This window comes from Geotrypetes seraphini, chromosome 2, assembly GCF_902459505.1.
Source record: "Geotrypetes seraphini chromosome 2, aGeoSer1.1, whole genome shotgun sequence".
Lineage (NCBI taxonomy): Eukaryota > Metazoa > Chordata > Amphibia > Gymnophiona > Dermophiidae > Geotrypetes > Geotrypetes seraphini.
Window position 1 is genome coordinate 288,599,596 of NC_047085.1, and position 16,879 is coordinate 288,616,474.

General features: G+C 43.4%; 1 protein-coding gene across 2 annotated transcripts in view; it reads right to left on the reverse strand.

Moving 5' to 3' along the window:
• Window positions 1-16,879, reverse strand: part of SLC9A3 (solute carrier family 9 member A3) — a 246,405-nt gene that overhangs the window by 37,196 nt on the left and 192,330 nt on the right. For both annotated transcript variants that reach the window (XM_033933345.1, XM_033933346.1), the window contains 2 exons: window positions 14,105-14,234; window positions 8,463-8,639 (listed from right to left, as the gene is read on the reverse strand). In XM_033933345.1, coding sequence (XP_033789236.1) covers window positions 8,463-8,639; window positions 14,105-14,234 — 307 coding nt within the window. The remainder of the gene's footprint in view (window positions 1-8,462; window positions 8,640-14,104; window positions 14,235-16,879) is intronic.

A 16,879-nucleotide genomic window follows, 5' to 3' on the forward strand; every position in this document is an offset into this window, starting at 1 on the left:
TATGAGATGGTTATGATATATATTATTGTTTCTTTGTTTTGGTTTTTTATATCAATGTGTTTATTTGCAGAGTTAAATTCAGCCCTGCACACTTGACAGATGGAGTAATAGCTCCACGCTTAAAACTTTATGTTTTGTCTGTGTCATGTCTACTTGTTTTAGTTTAGTGGGTACCCCAGGATACATAATATTGGCCATTTCTAGAGCTCTTTTTCCACTTCTTACTAGTCTAACTGCGCAATGTTCTTTTACTTATAGCTTTTATATTCTGAATATAGTTTAGTTAAGGGTTATATGTTTAAGAAAAAGTTTTACTTTATACAGCGTTTATTTCGTGGTGTTCCCTACATATGATCCATTCAATATACATTTCTGAATACATTCAGTACATCAGTATGGTCTCTCTGAAGTGCATAATAGTTATATGCAGCACGAAAAAAAACATATCCTTTTTGATTGTTCAATTAAGAACCTTAAGTAACTGAGTATTGTCTCTCTTTTGCCATAGCTATACTAAGTAAATGAATTGGTATTGTTACATGTAGCCACATTCAGTACAGGCAACATGGTTTCTCCTGTTTTCTATCTCTTATTTGGATCACATTGGAGTACAGCTGCTGAATGATATTTGGAATGCTTTTCAAGCATTTCTTTTCAAGTATCTCTTTCTGTATGCACAGACATCTGGCTGCTCTCCCTTTGAGGTTCTCACGGGATGACCTTTCCCCGCCCCATGGGTAGATTTTCCCTTGATACAGGAGGAATACGTCCAAAAGCTAATTGAAATATTAGGGCTTGTTCAAAGAAATGTGTCTTGCACTTCTCCTTTCTCTCCACAGATTCCTACCCATTTTTTCCAGCCTGGTGATTGTCCAGAAGCTTTCCAAGGATTGGAAGCAGACGGATTTCCCCTTTGGCCTTCCCACTACTGTGATCGCTGTGACCAGGCCCGCTGCACTCACTGAGGAGTTTCCTGTTTGGATCCACGCATGTCGCTTGAAGAGGGTTAACCTAAAACCCCGGAAGCAAGTCTTCCCTGCGCAGATTTCACCTCCTCCAGTAGAACAACATGATGATCTCATTGCAGCATTCTACCAACTTTATCATTCTCTTACTGGCACCGCTGCTGCTAGTTTTTCTCCCTGTATGGATCATTTCTAACTGGGTCTACAGGGATGATGTGTTCTGGGTCCACGACACTTTCTGCCCATACCCATCTGTAAATGACACTTCTGCTGTAAACAGCACCCCCGGCACCTCTTTGCGAACACACGTTAAGCTGGACTACTCCCTTGCAAAGGCTGTCCTTCAATTGGAATCCAGAAAGACAGACAGTATGCTACCCTTTGGTATAATTCCAGCAGTGTGCAAGTTGCCACCTTCTCTTTTGAATATTGTGACATTGTGGACTGTTCATCAATTGATATCCCAAGGCTGTGCCATTGGTCCTCAGAGATTCCTAAAACTAAAGACATATGTATATATATATATGTTACTGACTCACGTTGGGGGATAAGTGTGCATTCTGGGGAGCGGTAGGGTGGAATATTGTTACTGACTGGGCTTATAAACTAGAAAATACTCTGAAAAAAGGTGGACCAAAATGGTAAATCACTGCTTACTTGTATGACCCTTCATAAGGTTGGAAACTGTTATAGGAAAAGTGTTCCTGCACAAATTATTAAGCTTTCTCTTACTATTGACAACCCTAGACCTACTGATGAAGGTATGTACATTATGGACATGTGGTTTAAGGGTGGGTCTAGCTATCTGACACATCAGTTTTCTTACGGGATCTATCTACCTCCTCTAATTTTACCGATCCCCTTTGTGCGCTGTGGTGTTCTAAATATCCTTTGCTGCCAGGACAGCAAAAGCTTGATATTGCCATTACCATCTATAAGGGCAATTACACATGTCATGTTTCTAATCTGACGCAGGGTAGTTTTGTAGGTAATTTACCCCCAGGTTATTGTTCTATCTTGGCTCATAGGTATGCCCCATTGTTGCTGCATCAGATTTGATATTTACTGGCTTTATGGAGACTTTTGGCTCCCTGTTAAGCTACCCAGCCAGTGGATAGGCCAGTGCACTTTAGTTAAGGTTACCATGCTCTTGCATATTTTTCTGAAAGTTATCCTTCCTATTTACATGGTTTTTCCTCTTTTCTGTCTCGATATAAATCTGATCACATGTATACATATATGCTATAGGGGTCCCAAGAGGGGTCCCAGATGAATTTAAGGCCCGAGCTCAGGTTAAGGCTGGGTTTGAGTTCCTTATTCCCTTTATTACTATTAATAAGAATGTTGATTGGATTAGTTAAAATTATTATAATCAGCAACGCTTTGTGAACTACTCTAGGGACGCCTTGCAAGGTATTACTGATCAATTAGGCTCCACTTCTCAGATGGTTAAATCATATGGCCCTAGCTATGATTCTAGCTGAAAAATTCTTCTCAGTACTTTAAGCTGTTGTACTTTTCTTTCTGACAATATAGGTCCTCCTATGGCCATTCAGAAATTAGCAGACCTCTTTGCTGAGCTCAAATGTAACTCTGATTTATCTAATTCTTGGGATCAGCACTTTAGTTGAATGCAGGGTTGGGTAAAAGACCTTTTTATTGTTATAATTTCTATTATTATCTGCACTCTTGTTTTTGACTGCTCATGTACTGTGTTATTCGTATTACAGCTCCTAAAAAACCCCTCCTCGAGAGACATATCTAGAGCAGTGATTCCCAACCCTGTCCTGGAGGAACACCAGGCCAATCGGGTTTTAAGGCTAGCCCTAATGAATATGCATGAGAGAGATTTGCATATGATGGAAGTGATAGGCATGCAAATTTGCTTCATGCATATTCATTAGGGCTAACCTGAAAACCCAATTGGCCTGGTGTTCCTCCAGGACAGGGTTGGGAACCACTGATCTAGAGTATCACGCCCTTCCAGCACATGCTTTGTATTTATGATGTCATTTTCATGACGTAAGAGGGGATTGAAGGGACATGTATCATGTCCTTAGGCCATGTTTTCAAGCTGTAAGAAAGCCAGGCTCTGTTTGTCTTTCCTTCTTTGAAGAGAGTACAAGGACATTTATGTTTGAACAGAGATGTTGTGAAGTGAATTCAATTGTTTTTATAAGCCGTATTTGCAAACATATTTAGATTAGGGGCTCTGCTGGTTAAGGCTTTTTCTGACCTTTTGGACTCCAATCTCCAAATAGAAAAAATGCTGATGTCTTTAAAGTTTCATGTGACCTGTGTCCATATATGGTTTGTGTTTACGTCACATGCTGACGACACTGATTCATTTAGAATGATATAAAAGGAATGTGAAGCTGATAATAAAGCGGACATGTTTTGGAAGATGATTTCTGGTCTTTAAGATATGTCCCCAGGTACCTGACTTCCAAATGACAGAGACAGAGAAAGTATGGGGCAGGAATTGGGACCTAATCCTTTTCAACTATAAAATAGTTGGGGCTCATGCTCTAAGGGGAAAATTAGCATGTGGCTATTAATAGTGGAAATAAAAAATCTGTCAATTTACCCCTGTGGGAAAAATGACCTTAGAGCATAGCAGTGACTTGAGTAAGGACGTGCTAAGGCCATTTTTTTTTACTGCAATTTGGTAAAAGGGTCCTTGTGTAAATACCAAATAGAATCATGATATGACATTAGCTTTGATTTTTAATATATTTCATTTATCTCACTTTATATAGACTCTCTGACCCCATAATCAATCAAAAACAATGCAATCATAAAAGCAGTAATTATGTAGCATCATGCAACTGTCAGGATTTAAAAAATAATAAAGCAGAGCATAGGAGCCAACTTTTTTAAATAATTGGAGTGCTCAACTCATAACTCACAACAAATTTCTCTCACCCAGCAAAAAAAAACAAACAAACCACAAAAAAACCAAAAATACATCTGGTAGCAAATGGTAGTGATGACCAGCCTGTATCTAAATGTCAAGAGCAGGGCAGGGAATATGTAACAATCAAAAGCTAGGGTCCAGCCACTCTCTCTTTCGCCTCCCAACATGTCAGCATCATACTCTCCTTCCCCCCCCCCCCTCACAGTCCATTAAAGCCATTTATAGCATTTTTCTCCAACCAATCCCTCTTTTCCCACAGCCCATCTACACACTTAGACCCATATTCTATAAATGGTATCTTAACCTAGGCTAAATACTGCAACTAGCTAGCAGTGCACTTTAGTGTTAATAGCCCTGAAGATTGAAAGGGCTATGGCCTCAGAATCGGAGCCTACGCATCGCAATAGCAATCACAGGCTAGGACTAGTCTGCGTAGTATACTCGCTCCTGCTCCAATCATCGGCCAACACTAATGCAAAAAATTTTTTTAAAGGGTTTTCAAAAGCATATAAATCTACCACCCCATATGTTTATATGAAATACGTGCAAGCCATAATGTAAAGAAACAAAGACCAAAAAAGCAACTTAGCTTTATAGCTGATTTGTCTTTACAGGAAGTAACGGTCACTAGTGTTCGTATGCCGCGGCCAGCGTTTCGCGGAGTTTTATTGTTTTAAGTCATCCGCTGCGTCAGGGCCACTAGGACATTCAAAAAGTCAAGGCTTCACTTTAATTGTTGGACAGATGGGTCTTGCCCGTCCAGCCAGCAGGCCCGCCTCGTAGAAAACCCCTGACGCAGCGGATGACTTAAAACAATAAAACTACGCGAAATGCTGGCCGCGTCGGCATACGAACACTAGTAACCGTTACTTCCTGTAAAGACAAATCAGCTATAAAGCTAAGTTGCTTTTTTGGTCTTTGTTTCTTTACATTATGGCTTGCACGTATTTCATATAAACATATGGGGTGGTAGATTTATATGCTTTTGAAAACCCTTTAAAAAATTTTTTTGCATTAGTGTTGGCCGATGATTGGAGCAGGAGCGAGTATACTACGCAGACTAGTCCTAGCCTGTGATTGCTATTGCGATGCGTAGGCTCCGATTCTGAGGCCATAGCCCTTTCAATCTTCAGGGCTATTAACACTAAAGTGCACTGCTAGCTAGTTGCAGTATTTAGGATTGTTCTTCATTATATATTTATATACTGCTGGGTAATTAGTTTTAGATCTTAACCTAGGCACCAGTAAGCACCTAAGATGAGTGCAAAACACAGTTTAAAAACAGACTTAAAAAGAAAATTCAAGGCACCTACCGGTGCTTAAAACACAGCACTGGAATCATCCCTTTGCAGGAGCTTTAAAGTGCCTAATGCCACTGTAGGTATGGCTAACACCAGAAGTGGCATTAGGTATAGTAAAGCACCTATATACCGTGTTTCCCCAAAATAAGCCCTAGCATGATTTTTGGAGTAGGTCCTAATATAAGCCCTATCCCAAAAATAAGCCTTTCCCTAATGTCCCCGACACTCCCCGATTCGCCGGTGGAAGCGCTTTCTCCCTCTGCCTCCTCCCCCTCTGCAGCATCTTCCCTCCCCTTACGTCAAAGACCAGTGCCCTATTTGAGTCTAGGTAAGGTTATTCTCAAATAGGGCACTGGTCTTTGACAGGGCAAAATTAATTCTTCGAGGGCCCCTATGCACACAAGTACACTGGGCCCCCCTGGACCTGCCCTGCCCACACCCCGACCCCATTTATCTGTTTTCTTATTTACTTTTTTATTTCCACTTATATTTCTTTTTTTAAAATTCAAAACAAACAAAGATTAGCATACCAGTGCACAGTTTTTCTTCTATGCAACCCCCAAACATCTCTGAACAAATCCCCCTTCCTTCCCTTCCCACCTACTTACCCGGGACATTAACTCCGAGCCCTTTCAATACGTATGTAAAAGCATTCAAATATATTGTAAAGCAGTAATACTATCTGAAATATAAGTCTATATTAATCAAATTTACATCACTTAACTGCCTCACTCTACATCAGGGGTGTCAAACTCAATCACATAAGGGGCCGAAATCTGAAAAAAGGCTAAGTCGCGGGTAAAATTCTTAATTAAGATACTTAGGGATCCTTTTATTAAGGTACCCTAACTGATTTTGCGCATGCTAAATGTGCACCTTAATAAAAGGACCCCTAAATGACTAAGGCTTAGTCTTAGCAGACATAGGGTTACAACATCTCCAACCCCACACCGGCTCTGTGTGTAAACAAAATAAATATTGTAATCACAAAACAGAAAATAAAATTATTTTTTCTACCTTTTGTTGGTCCCAGGCTCTGGTTGTCTTCTGATAACTCACTTGCCAGGGTCTCCTGCCCATTTGTCATTTTTTTTCTTTCTCCATGCTAACCATCCATCTTCCATCTCTGTCCTCCCCTTCCGTTTCCTTTCCCTCCCTTGGAGGTCTGGCATCTTTCCTTTTTTTCGTGTCCATATCCGCAGCTTCGGCAATGGACCCCACCATCCCCAGATACACCATCTGTCCTTTTCTCAACTACCCTTTCATCCAGCATCTCTCCCTCCTTCCCCACCACCCCAGGGTCCATCATCTCTCCATTTCTCTTCCCAACTACCCTGTCCTATGCTACTTCCAGAAATTGTATGCCTCCCCCTTCCATCTTTACCTTCATCCCCATTGGTCTGGCATCCATCTTCTTCCATTCCCTCCTCCAATGATCTGGCATCTCTCTCCTCTCCTCTTCTTCCCTTTCCTCTCTCACACCCACACCCCCATAGTCTGGCATTACACTCGCTTCTCTCTCTTCTCCCCACTTCCATCAGCATCTGCCCCCTTTCTTTCCCTCCAGCCTAAATCCATCCAATATCCTTCCCTCTTATGTCTCCACCCCTTTCTCTACACAATTTCCTTCAGCATATTCCCCCTTTCTCTCCCTCCACACAGCAACGGCAACGGACCCCCACCCGGCATCGACCATGACAACACCACTCCCCTGGCATCCACGGAAACCAATGCAGCCAACCACCGGCATCAACGGCAACACAGCCATTTTTTTCAGACGGCAATGGGCCCCCCTCTTCCCTCCCTGCACAGCAATGGGCCCCCACCCAACGACAACAACGCCGGCCCCCCACACAGCAACAGGCCCCCACCTGATGATAACAACACCGGCCCTCCTTCTGGCATCGACAGATGGCAATGCAGCCAACGCAGCTCAAAGAAGGTCCTATGATGACTGCATCTGCCGGAAAAAATAAGTGATGTCGGATGGGGATGAATTGGAAACGCAATCATCGCGGTCCCTTCTTGGAGCTTCATTGGCTGCATTGCCGTCCATCGATGCCAGGGGGAGGCCAACATTGTTGTTGGGTGGGGGCCCATTGCTGTGGGGGGGGGGGCCGCTCAAGTGGGTCCTATAAGCGCGTTGTATTCTTAGTTTAATTTAGAGCAACTAAAGAAGCCTTCAAAGTTCCAAGATGGTGGTGTGAAGCTAATTTTGTGTGAAGCAGCTCCAGCCAAGTTCTGTATATGTTTTACACATTACCGTATTGGGTCTGTGCCTTGGCTAATCCGACGAGGTTTGCGGCAGGAGCTTTCAGTGCTGGACCGACAGATTTTTATAAAGGTACCGGGAGGGGGTATATTCGCTCCATAAGATACACCTACATTTCCACCCACTTTTTTGGGGGAAAAAGTGAGTCTTATGGAGCGAAAAATACGGTATATGCTGAGTGGGAGAACACGTTCTAGCAACCCAGGTCATAGGAGTATGCACTCATACTAGACCACTATGTTCTGGGCTGCCTACAGGATATTGCTCTGGTAGCCAAGGAATAAGCATCCAGCTCAAGGAACCAAGTTGAGATCTGGGAGGTTGTTGCAGAGTTTTACCAAGAGTAAAGAGGGGAGCCAGGATCAGTGGCATAGCAAGGGGGAGGGGGCGATCTGCCCCAGGTACCATTTTGCTAAGGGTCCGACACCCCTTCTCCTCTCTGTGCCCCTCACCTTGCCCTGTCCCTCCTTTACTTCCCCGGCATGAGGTTGCTGTCTGCATCGGCGCTCTCTCTGATATCACTTCCAGGACCCGCGCCCAGGAAGTGATGTCAAAAGGCAAGCTGACACCGACGTGGACATGCTGCTCACACCAGAGAAGTTAAAAAGGTACGGGAAAAGGGAAGGGGGCACTTCGCGGACGCTCTCCTGCTGGACATTTGATAGAAGCTTTTCAAAACCCAGACAAAGTGCTGAGTTTTGAAAGCTGTCCGGACCCCCGGACATTTTCTCAAAAGGAGGACATGTCTGTGGAAATCCGGATGTCTGATAACCCTATTTGGGGGCTTACTCTTTTTGCAGTGGTCAAAGTTTTAAAAACAAAAATTCACTTTTCTGTACTTAAGGAAGTAAACAATTTTATACAAGACCTGGAAGAAATGTTTTAAGTTGATATCAGAAAACAAACACTGAACAAATTGGCAAAAGTCATCAATTAAAAACCTGAGGTAGGCTTACATAGTAAAATTGCCTACCCGTGTGCAAATTAACTAGCCAATTTCTTCTTACCCTCTTTTGTCCTCGATCTCTCTTATAGTTTCTATTGATTATTTTTGAGTGCTTTATTCCAAGTTTTGTAGACTTGAAAGACTCCAATCGCTTTTTCATTGTTCTCTGGAAGATCTCTTTGTTCTGCTTTTCATCTTCATCTTGCGTCAGTTCATGCCGACTGTACAGATGTTTGTGCTGCAGAGAGGAATAAAGGAGAATTTTAAAAACAGACAACCTAGATTCTGTTACATCCCTTCTGGAGTCAGTATGTTAGGTGTTCAATCTCTTCCAGCAATCTGGGAGTTACAGAAATCCTAACACTTTTCTAAGCACATGCTCCTCCCACTTTAGAGAGAGAGTTAGAGCCCCCTGCGGTTTCAGTTTCTGCAAGCAATCCATGCAGAAGTCTTCTGCTCTGCTCTGCTTCTTTTTCTTATTTTTTTGCTTAAGTTCATCTTTTTTGGTGGCTTGAGTGCTGCTTCACAGAGAAACTTTGGTGGCTCAGGGTCCATTCCCCTGGGAGTTCGCTTGCTCTCTGACCTTGTCAGGGGTTTAAACGCAGGCTGTATGCATCCTGAGTAAAAGACCCTCTGGGTTTTAGGGCACAGGATGCATTTCCCACCCTTGGTTGCATGGAGTGGTTTGGGGAAGTAGTGCTTAAGGATTCCCAGAATCAGAGTGGACATTATATTGAAAAGCTTTTTGAAGTGGCTTCTTCATGTATCAAAGCGGCAATGACAGCCTCCTTTGCAGCGCATGCCTGTCACATGAGATTGCGCAGTGTGCCTTCTGTGGCAGTGGATGTCTGTCCCTAGTTAGTGATGGATGGTATGGATATGGCGGACCCCCTATATGATCTCATTCGCATTCTTAGTAAGGTCTCAGCTTATGCGGTGTCCGTGCATCGGACTCTGGATCCATCATTGGGCTGGGGATGCTGCCTCCAAGGCCACTTTAAGCATACTTCCTTTCAATGGGCAGCTTCTTTTTGGGAAATGTCTGGATGACTTCATGGCCAGTGTTGCTGATCACCGCCCTAAGTCCCTTCCTGTGAACAAGTCTTGCCAGACTTTGGGAGGGGACCATAGTAATTTTCATCCCTCCTGCTGATTTCATCAGGGGTCCTTGGGCTCAGCTTCCCAGAGATATTCCAAGGGATACTGTCCCCGTTACAACAATTCCAATGCCAGGTGTCCTCAGGCCTCTGGATCCCGGGCAGCTACTGCTCCTAAAAAGCCTCAATGACACCAGAAGTCAGGCTTCCTCATATCGGGGGCTGATTTTCTCAGTTTTACCAGGAATAGACTTGTATATCCTCGGATCAATGTGTGCTGGATATCATTCAGGATGGACACAAGATAGATTTCTTTTGCCTGCCTCCAGATTTGTTCTGGACCCACCAGCAGTTCATCTGGAGAAGGAGTCAAAGGTCCACACTACCCTACAGCTTTTCCTGGACATCCAAGCCATAGAACCCATTTCAGAACACGAATTGGGTTTAGGCAGATACTCCTTATACTTCATCATACCAAAGCAAGACTCAGAGGTCTGGATCTCAAGTCACTCAATCGCTTCCTGCAGATTTCTCATTTTAGAATGGAAATCATATGCATAGTCATTGCTGCTGTCTCTCCTGGGAAGTTTTCTAGCATCCTTAGATCTTATGGAGGCTTACCTCCATGTTCCAATTTTCCCAGAGCATCGCAAGTTTCTGCGTTTTCTTGGACAACTGGTTGATCCATGCTCTGTCTCAAAAGGAGTGCAAATGTGCCACTTCTGAGACCTCATTGTTGCAGGCAGGCTCTTCTGTTCCTCCCTAGACGCTGAAATTGCTTTGGTACATCACCTAGCATACTGAATCTGGAAGGGACATAACAGAATGGAAGATTAGGTTTTCACCTTCGATAATCTTTCTGTATGTCCCTGGAGGATTTAGTACAGTCCGCCATCTCTGTGTAAGCTCAGTTGTTTTGAATCGCCTATGTTCTGCCTCAGTTATTCTCCTTACAGGCTTGAGGATTTTCCAGCTAGTAGATGGATCCTGTGGGGAGTTCGCTGTTCTGTGAGTATGCATATTGATGAAGGTTGTTCATGTGATTGCTCATTGCATACAGCAGGTTAGTTCTACATAGTTCCTCAATATTTTCTGTGTTGCCAGTTTATTGCTTATTTTCATGTTTTGCAGAGCAGACCAGCTCAGAAATTGTTTATGTTGATGGGGAGCTTCCCCAGTGGCCTCCTTTTCTTGTCATGGGTTTGTTCAGGTATGTTGCTTGGCTTTGGAACTGAACTGCAGCAGGCTCTAACTCTCTCTCTTAGGTGGGAGGAGCATGTGCTCAGAAAAGTGTTAGGATTTCTGCAACTCCTGGAATGTGGGAAGGGATTGAACACCTAGAGGTACATAATCAAAAGAAAAATACGTCCAAAAACAGCCTAAGTCGGTACATGGATGACCTAAAAGAAAGGTCGTCCAAGTGCTGAAAATCGAAGCAGGTTTTTGGATGTATCCAGAGACTTTTTAGACTTCTTAATCATATTGTATGTACAGAGCTCAAAAGGGCATTTTAGGAGGAGTGGTTAGGGCGGGAGGTGGGCAAGATGTGGGCCAACCAAACTTAGTCGTCCTGCAGCGATAATTGAAAGTTTGATGAGGTTGCCTGGACAGAACTTATAAGTTTTCACTTAGACAAAAGCAAAACAGGCATAAGTTCTGATTGGGTTCCTGCTGAGCTAATCACGGCTGCTACGATCAGTTTAGCGGCCCAGGCACCCCCCCCCCCCCCCCGCAAAGACTACTGGCAGGAGGGATACCCAGTCTCTCCTGCCGGACACCCTCAAAGCCGCCCACAACGATCGCCAGCAGGAGAGATGCCCAATCTCTCATGCCAGACACACCCTCCCGAACCCCCGAATGATTGCTGGCAGGAGAGATGCTCAATCTCTCCAGCCAGACAACCACCTGAACTCCCCCCCCCCCCCCGCTGAAAGTTCACCAGCAGGAGAGATGCCCAATCACTCCTGCTGGACATCCCCCCACTCCCTCCCCACCCAAAAGTTTGCTGGCAGGAGAGACTGGGCATCTCTCCTGCTGGCAAACATTTGTGGAGGGGGGGGTCCGGCATGAGAGATTGAATATATCTCTTGCCAGCGATCATTTGGGGGGTCTCTGGCAGGAGAGATTGGGCATCTCTCTTGCTGACGATTGTTGTGGGTGAGGGGGGGTCATGGCAGATTCTTGCCGGTGGGACTGGGCATCCCAACTGCCATGATTGTTGTAGGGAGTCACAGCAGGTGCGGGCAGGAAAGACTGGGCATTCCTCTTGCCATGATCATTGTGGGTGGGGGGGTCGCAGTGGGTATGGGCAAGAGGGACTGGGAATTCCTCCTTCTGCGATCGCTGCGGGAGGGGGGGTGTCACGGCCGGTGTGGGCAGGAGGAACTGGGTATCCCTCCTGCCGCAATCGTTGCAGGGGGGAGACAGTTAAACGATTCTCTAACCAGCACTTATTACAGACACCAGTTAGAGAATTGTGGTTTTAGGTGAAGAACTCATCTCTCCCAAGCCAAAAAGGTCTTATTTGGGACTTGGGCAAATTCAAAATCAGATATGCCGGTTTAAGGTTTTTGTAATTAGTAGAAAGTAATTTTCAAAAGCATTATGGGGGTAAAGCTGTGCTTTATGTAGAGGGGACTGAAACCAGTTTTTTCAGTGTGGCTGAAACTGAATCTGTAGCCAAAATTTGTCTCACCTCCTTCACACATAAATTCTGATCTAATCTGAATTTATTATTGCACTTATTCAGTACAAGTTTAAGGTGATTAACAAGCTAAGAGGCTCATATAGTAATATGGGGAATTACAGTTACATTTTCTTAATAAGTATAGGTTATGTAATTGTGAGGAGATAACAAGTATAGGTTTAAGCCAATTCACAGTTAAGAGACCCATAAATAATATGGAAAATTACAGTTACATAATCATAAATGTATAGTTTAAACAATTATTGGGAGATATAATGTACAGATTTACTGATGATTTACAGTATTGTACAGAAATAGATAAAATTGAGTTGTTAATATGTTTATTTAATTCAAATAAAGTCTTGTAAAGTCGATGGGTTTTGTTTTCTGAGAAGTTGTATTGCTTGGTCTGTTATTGAGATAAGGATAAAGTTAAGTGAAAGTTTTGTTATTCTTTGATTAGGGGGAAGTTGAGTTGCTGGGTTGTAAGGATTTGGTTTCCAAAAGCTGAGGTAATTCAACTCAGTTCTCCTCGTTCCAGATTCTTGTGGCTACATAAGTGAAAATAGTATTGAATATATGTTTGTATTTGACTCCTTTGGATGAAGAAATGATCAGTTGGTGTGTGTTATTGATTCTAGTTGATGTGAAGGAGTTGGAGAAAAGTTGGATTTTTTGTTCTGGTGTGTTGGTTTGAAGGGCGCAGAATATAATGCAGGATAGTTTGAACATAATTCTTGCATTTGTAGGTAGCCAGTGTAGTTTGCAATAATAGAGAAAGCATCGTATTTTTTAAAGCTGAAAATCAATATGATTGTAGTGTTCTGAATCATTTTAAGTTTGTGCATTAGGGTGGAGTTTATACCATCGTAAAGTGAGTTTCAGTAGTCTAGTTTTGTTACAATGAGCATTTGGAATAGATTTGCAGTGATTGCTGTAAAAGTAAGGTTTGATCAGCTATAGCTATAGTTCAAGCTATAGAACTTTTTTTCCCCAAAGGTTGGAAATTTGAGATTCATATGAGAGGGTGCAGTCTAGCAGGATTTCAAGGACCTTGGAAGTTTTTTCTATGCTTAATGCTGTGCCTGAGGATAATAGTAGGTTCGTGGGGACAGACTGCGTGGCATTGTAGAGCAATAGTAATTTTGTTTTGGTGGTGTTTAGTTTTGGTTGGTTGGATAATGCCCAAAAGAAGATTTGTCAATGCCTTTAGAGAATTTTATGGAAGCTTCCTTCACATCTCTATTGAATGGGATTAGGAGAAAGATGTCATCTGCATAGGATAGCAGACATTATCCATCGGTGAAGGAGACCACTGGGGAGGAGCCTAAGGCTATGATTGGCCCAGATGCCTAAGGCTCCTCACATAGGAGTGACCTTAAACAACATGGGCCAATCACAGCCTTAGATCCCTTCCCTGGTGCATCTGGGGAGGGGCCTAAGGCTCTGATTGGCCCAGATGCCTAAGGAACCTTCCATAAGAGTGACCTTAAACAACCTGGGTCAATCAGAGCCTAAAGCCCCTCCCCGGTGCATCCCAGGATGCATTGGAGGAGGGGAAGGCCCATCATATTGAAGAGTCGGGCCTGCTGACCAGAGGGAGTAGGCATCCCTCCGGTCAGGTATTATAAATAATGTAATGGGGAGGGGGTGGAGGGGTCATCAGAGGCACGGTGGGGGGGGGGGGGTGTGGATAGCAGCGGGAGAGAGTGGGCTTTAAACTAGCAAAATGGAAAACTAAACAAAATTGATTGGCATTTTTTATTAGAAACAACTACTGTATATTTTCAGTGTGTTAAACAGCATCAAATCTTTACTGTTGTTTCCTTTCCACATTCTCCATTTTCCTAACAGGTTTTGAATAGAGTTTCTGAACAAACTTGCACTTTTGGAAGTTTTTCTGCATAGATTGTCACTCACCTCCTGTCTGGATTTGTACAGACACTGCTGCAGAGTGTGATGAGTGACCATATCTTCTGTATCTCGTATACTTTTTCTCCGTTGTTCCAAGGCCTGCATATCTAAACAAACCATGCTAGCATTTTCTTTTCTAAAACACAACAGGAAAATACATATTTCACAAAAACGGGAAGAAATGTGTAAATACTAATCAATACATGAAGGGTAACTTTTATAAAAGATTCATGAGACAAATTTTGTAAAAAATTCATACAAAACACCGATTTAACATCTGTTTCATAAAGTCACTATACAAAATAGACTCCAAGAATTATCCCAAATAATATGCAAATGCTTGAGCTCTAAGGCAGGTATAAAATATGTGCATGTACTCACATACATATTATAAAGTTTATAGTTACACTTGCAGCTCTGCCCCAGTTCTATCCAAAGTATTTAAGTAAAAGTGAAAATAAATACATATTTTAATACTGAAGTAAAAGTACAGTGAAAAACACATTAAAAAATTTACTTAAGTAAAAAAAATTATCGCCTAATACACGGTCGAATCACATTATTATGACAACTGCCTGCCTCTGCTGTCAGGGATGCATAGCCAGTGAATGAATGTACGTCATGTGCAGAAGTGTATAAGGTGGAATGTTAGCAAGTTGCCAATATAGCAACCATGGCTGTCATGGAGAAAAAGCGCGATTTATCAGACATTGAAAAAGGCATGACCATTGGCTACTGGGCCAAGGACGGCAGCGTTTTGGAGGAGTTTGTGTTCACAGGCTGCTGTGGTTAAAGTGTACCAAGAGTGGACGGATGGAATTTTTTAGATGACCCGATGTGGTAACTGTGGGGTAGCATGTGCCATTGATGGAAGAGGTGAATGTCAGCTGCACAGGTCAGTGCGAGCCGATTGGCATGCTACTGTGGAGCAACTCACCGTCCAAACAAACCAGAGGGTTTCCAGATGTGTGTCCAAAACGGCTGTGCAGCAAACCTTGTTGCGAATGGGACTCTGGAGCAGACTGCTGGTGACTGCACCCATACTCATGAGAGTTCATTGCAAAAAATGGCTGCAATTTGCAGAGGAGTACCGACATTGGACTTGCACTGACTAGCAGAGGGTTACCTTCTCTGATGAATCACAATTTGAGCTCCATCGAACAGATGGAGTTGGTATGTCAGGCGTGAAACCACCGAGAACAAATACCTAGCAACCATTGTTGGACATACACAGTTGGTGGCAGCAGCGTTATGGTCTGGAGAATGTTTTCTTGGTATGGTCTGGGTCCCTTGATACCCATATCAATTGAGAATGCCTTCCAGAAGTATCTCTCCATCCTTGCCAATCAAGTGCACCTGTACATGTTGATAAGAACATAAGCAATGTCTCCGCTGGGTCAGACCTGAGGTCCATCATGCCCAGCAGTCCGCTCACGCGGCAGCCCAACAGGTCCAGGACCTGTGCAGTAATCCTCTATCTATACTCCTCTATCCTCTTTTCCAGCAGGAAATTGTCTAATTCTTTCTTGAACCCCCGGTACTGTACTCTGCCCTATTACGCCCTCTGGAAGCGCATTCCAGTTGTCCACCATACGTTGGGTAAAAAAGAACCTCCTATCATTCGTTTTGAATCTGTCCCCTTTCAACTTTTCCGAATGCCCTCTTGTTCTTTTATTTTTTGAAAGTTTGAAGAATCTGTCCCTCTCTACTCTCTCTATGCCCCTCATGATCTTATAAGTCTCTATCATATCCCCTCTAAGTCTCCTCTTCTCCAGGGAAAAGAGTCCCAGTTTCTCCAATCTCTCAGCGTATGAAAGGTTTTCCATACCTTTTATCAGACGTGTCGCTCTCCTCTGAACCCTCTCGAGTAACACCATATCCTTCTTAAGGTACGGCGACCAATATTGGACGCAGTTCTCCAGATGTGAACGTACCATCGCCCGATACAATGGCAGGATAACTTCTTTTGTTCTGGTTGTAATACCCTTCTTGATTATACCTAGCATTCTATTTGCTCTCTTAGTGGCCACTGCGCACTGTGCTGTCGGCTTCATTGTCATGTCCACCATTACCCCCAAATCCCTTTCTTGGGTACTCTCCTTCAATAACATCCCTCCCATCGTATAGCTGTACCTCGTGTTTCTGCTTCCCACATATAGTACTTTACATTTCTCAACGTTGAACTTCATCTGCCATCTCGTCGCCCATTCCCCTAGTTTGTTCAAGTCCCTTTGCAATTCTTCGCAGTCATCTTTAGTCTGAGCTCCATTAAATAGTTTGGTGTCGTCTGTGAATTTTATTATCTCACACTTCGTCCCTGTTTCTAGATCATTTATAAATATATTAAATAGCAGCGGCCCAAGCACCGAGCCTTGCGGGACACCACTCGTGACCCTCCTCCAGTCTAAGTAGTGGCCCTTCATTCCTACCCTCTGTTTCCTATCCGCCAACCAGTTTCTGATCCATCTATGTATGTCTCCTTCCACCACAAGGTTCTTCAGTTTCCGAAGTAGGCATTCGTGGGGTACCTTGTCAAAGGCTTTTTGGAAATCTAGATATATGATGTCTAAGGGGTCTCCTCTGTCCATCTGTTTGTTAATTCCTTCAAAGAAGTGCAATAAGTTTGTTAGGCACGATCTCCCCTTGCAGAAACCATGCTGGCTGGTTATCAGAAGTTTGTTTCTTTCAAAATGTTCATCAATGTTGTCTTTTATCAGTGCTTCCACCATTTTTCCTGGAACCGAGGTCAGATTCACCGGTCTATAGTTTCCCAGGTCACCT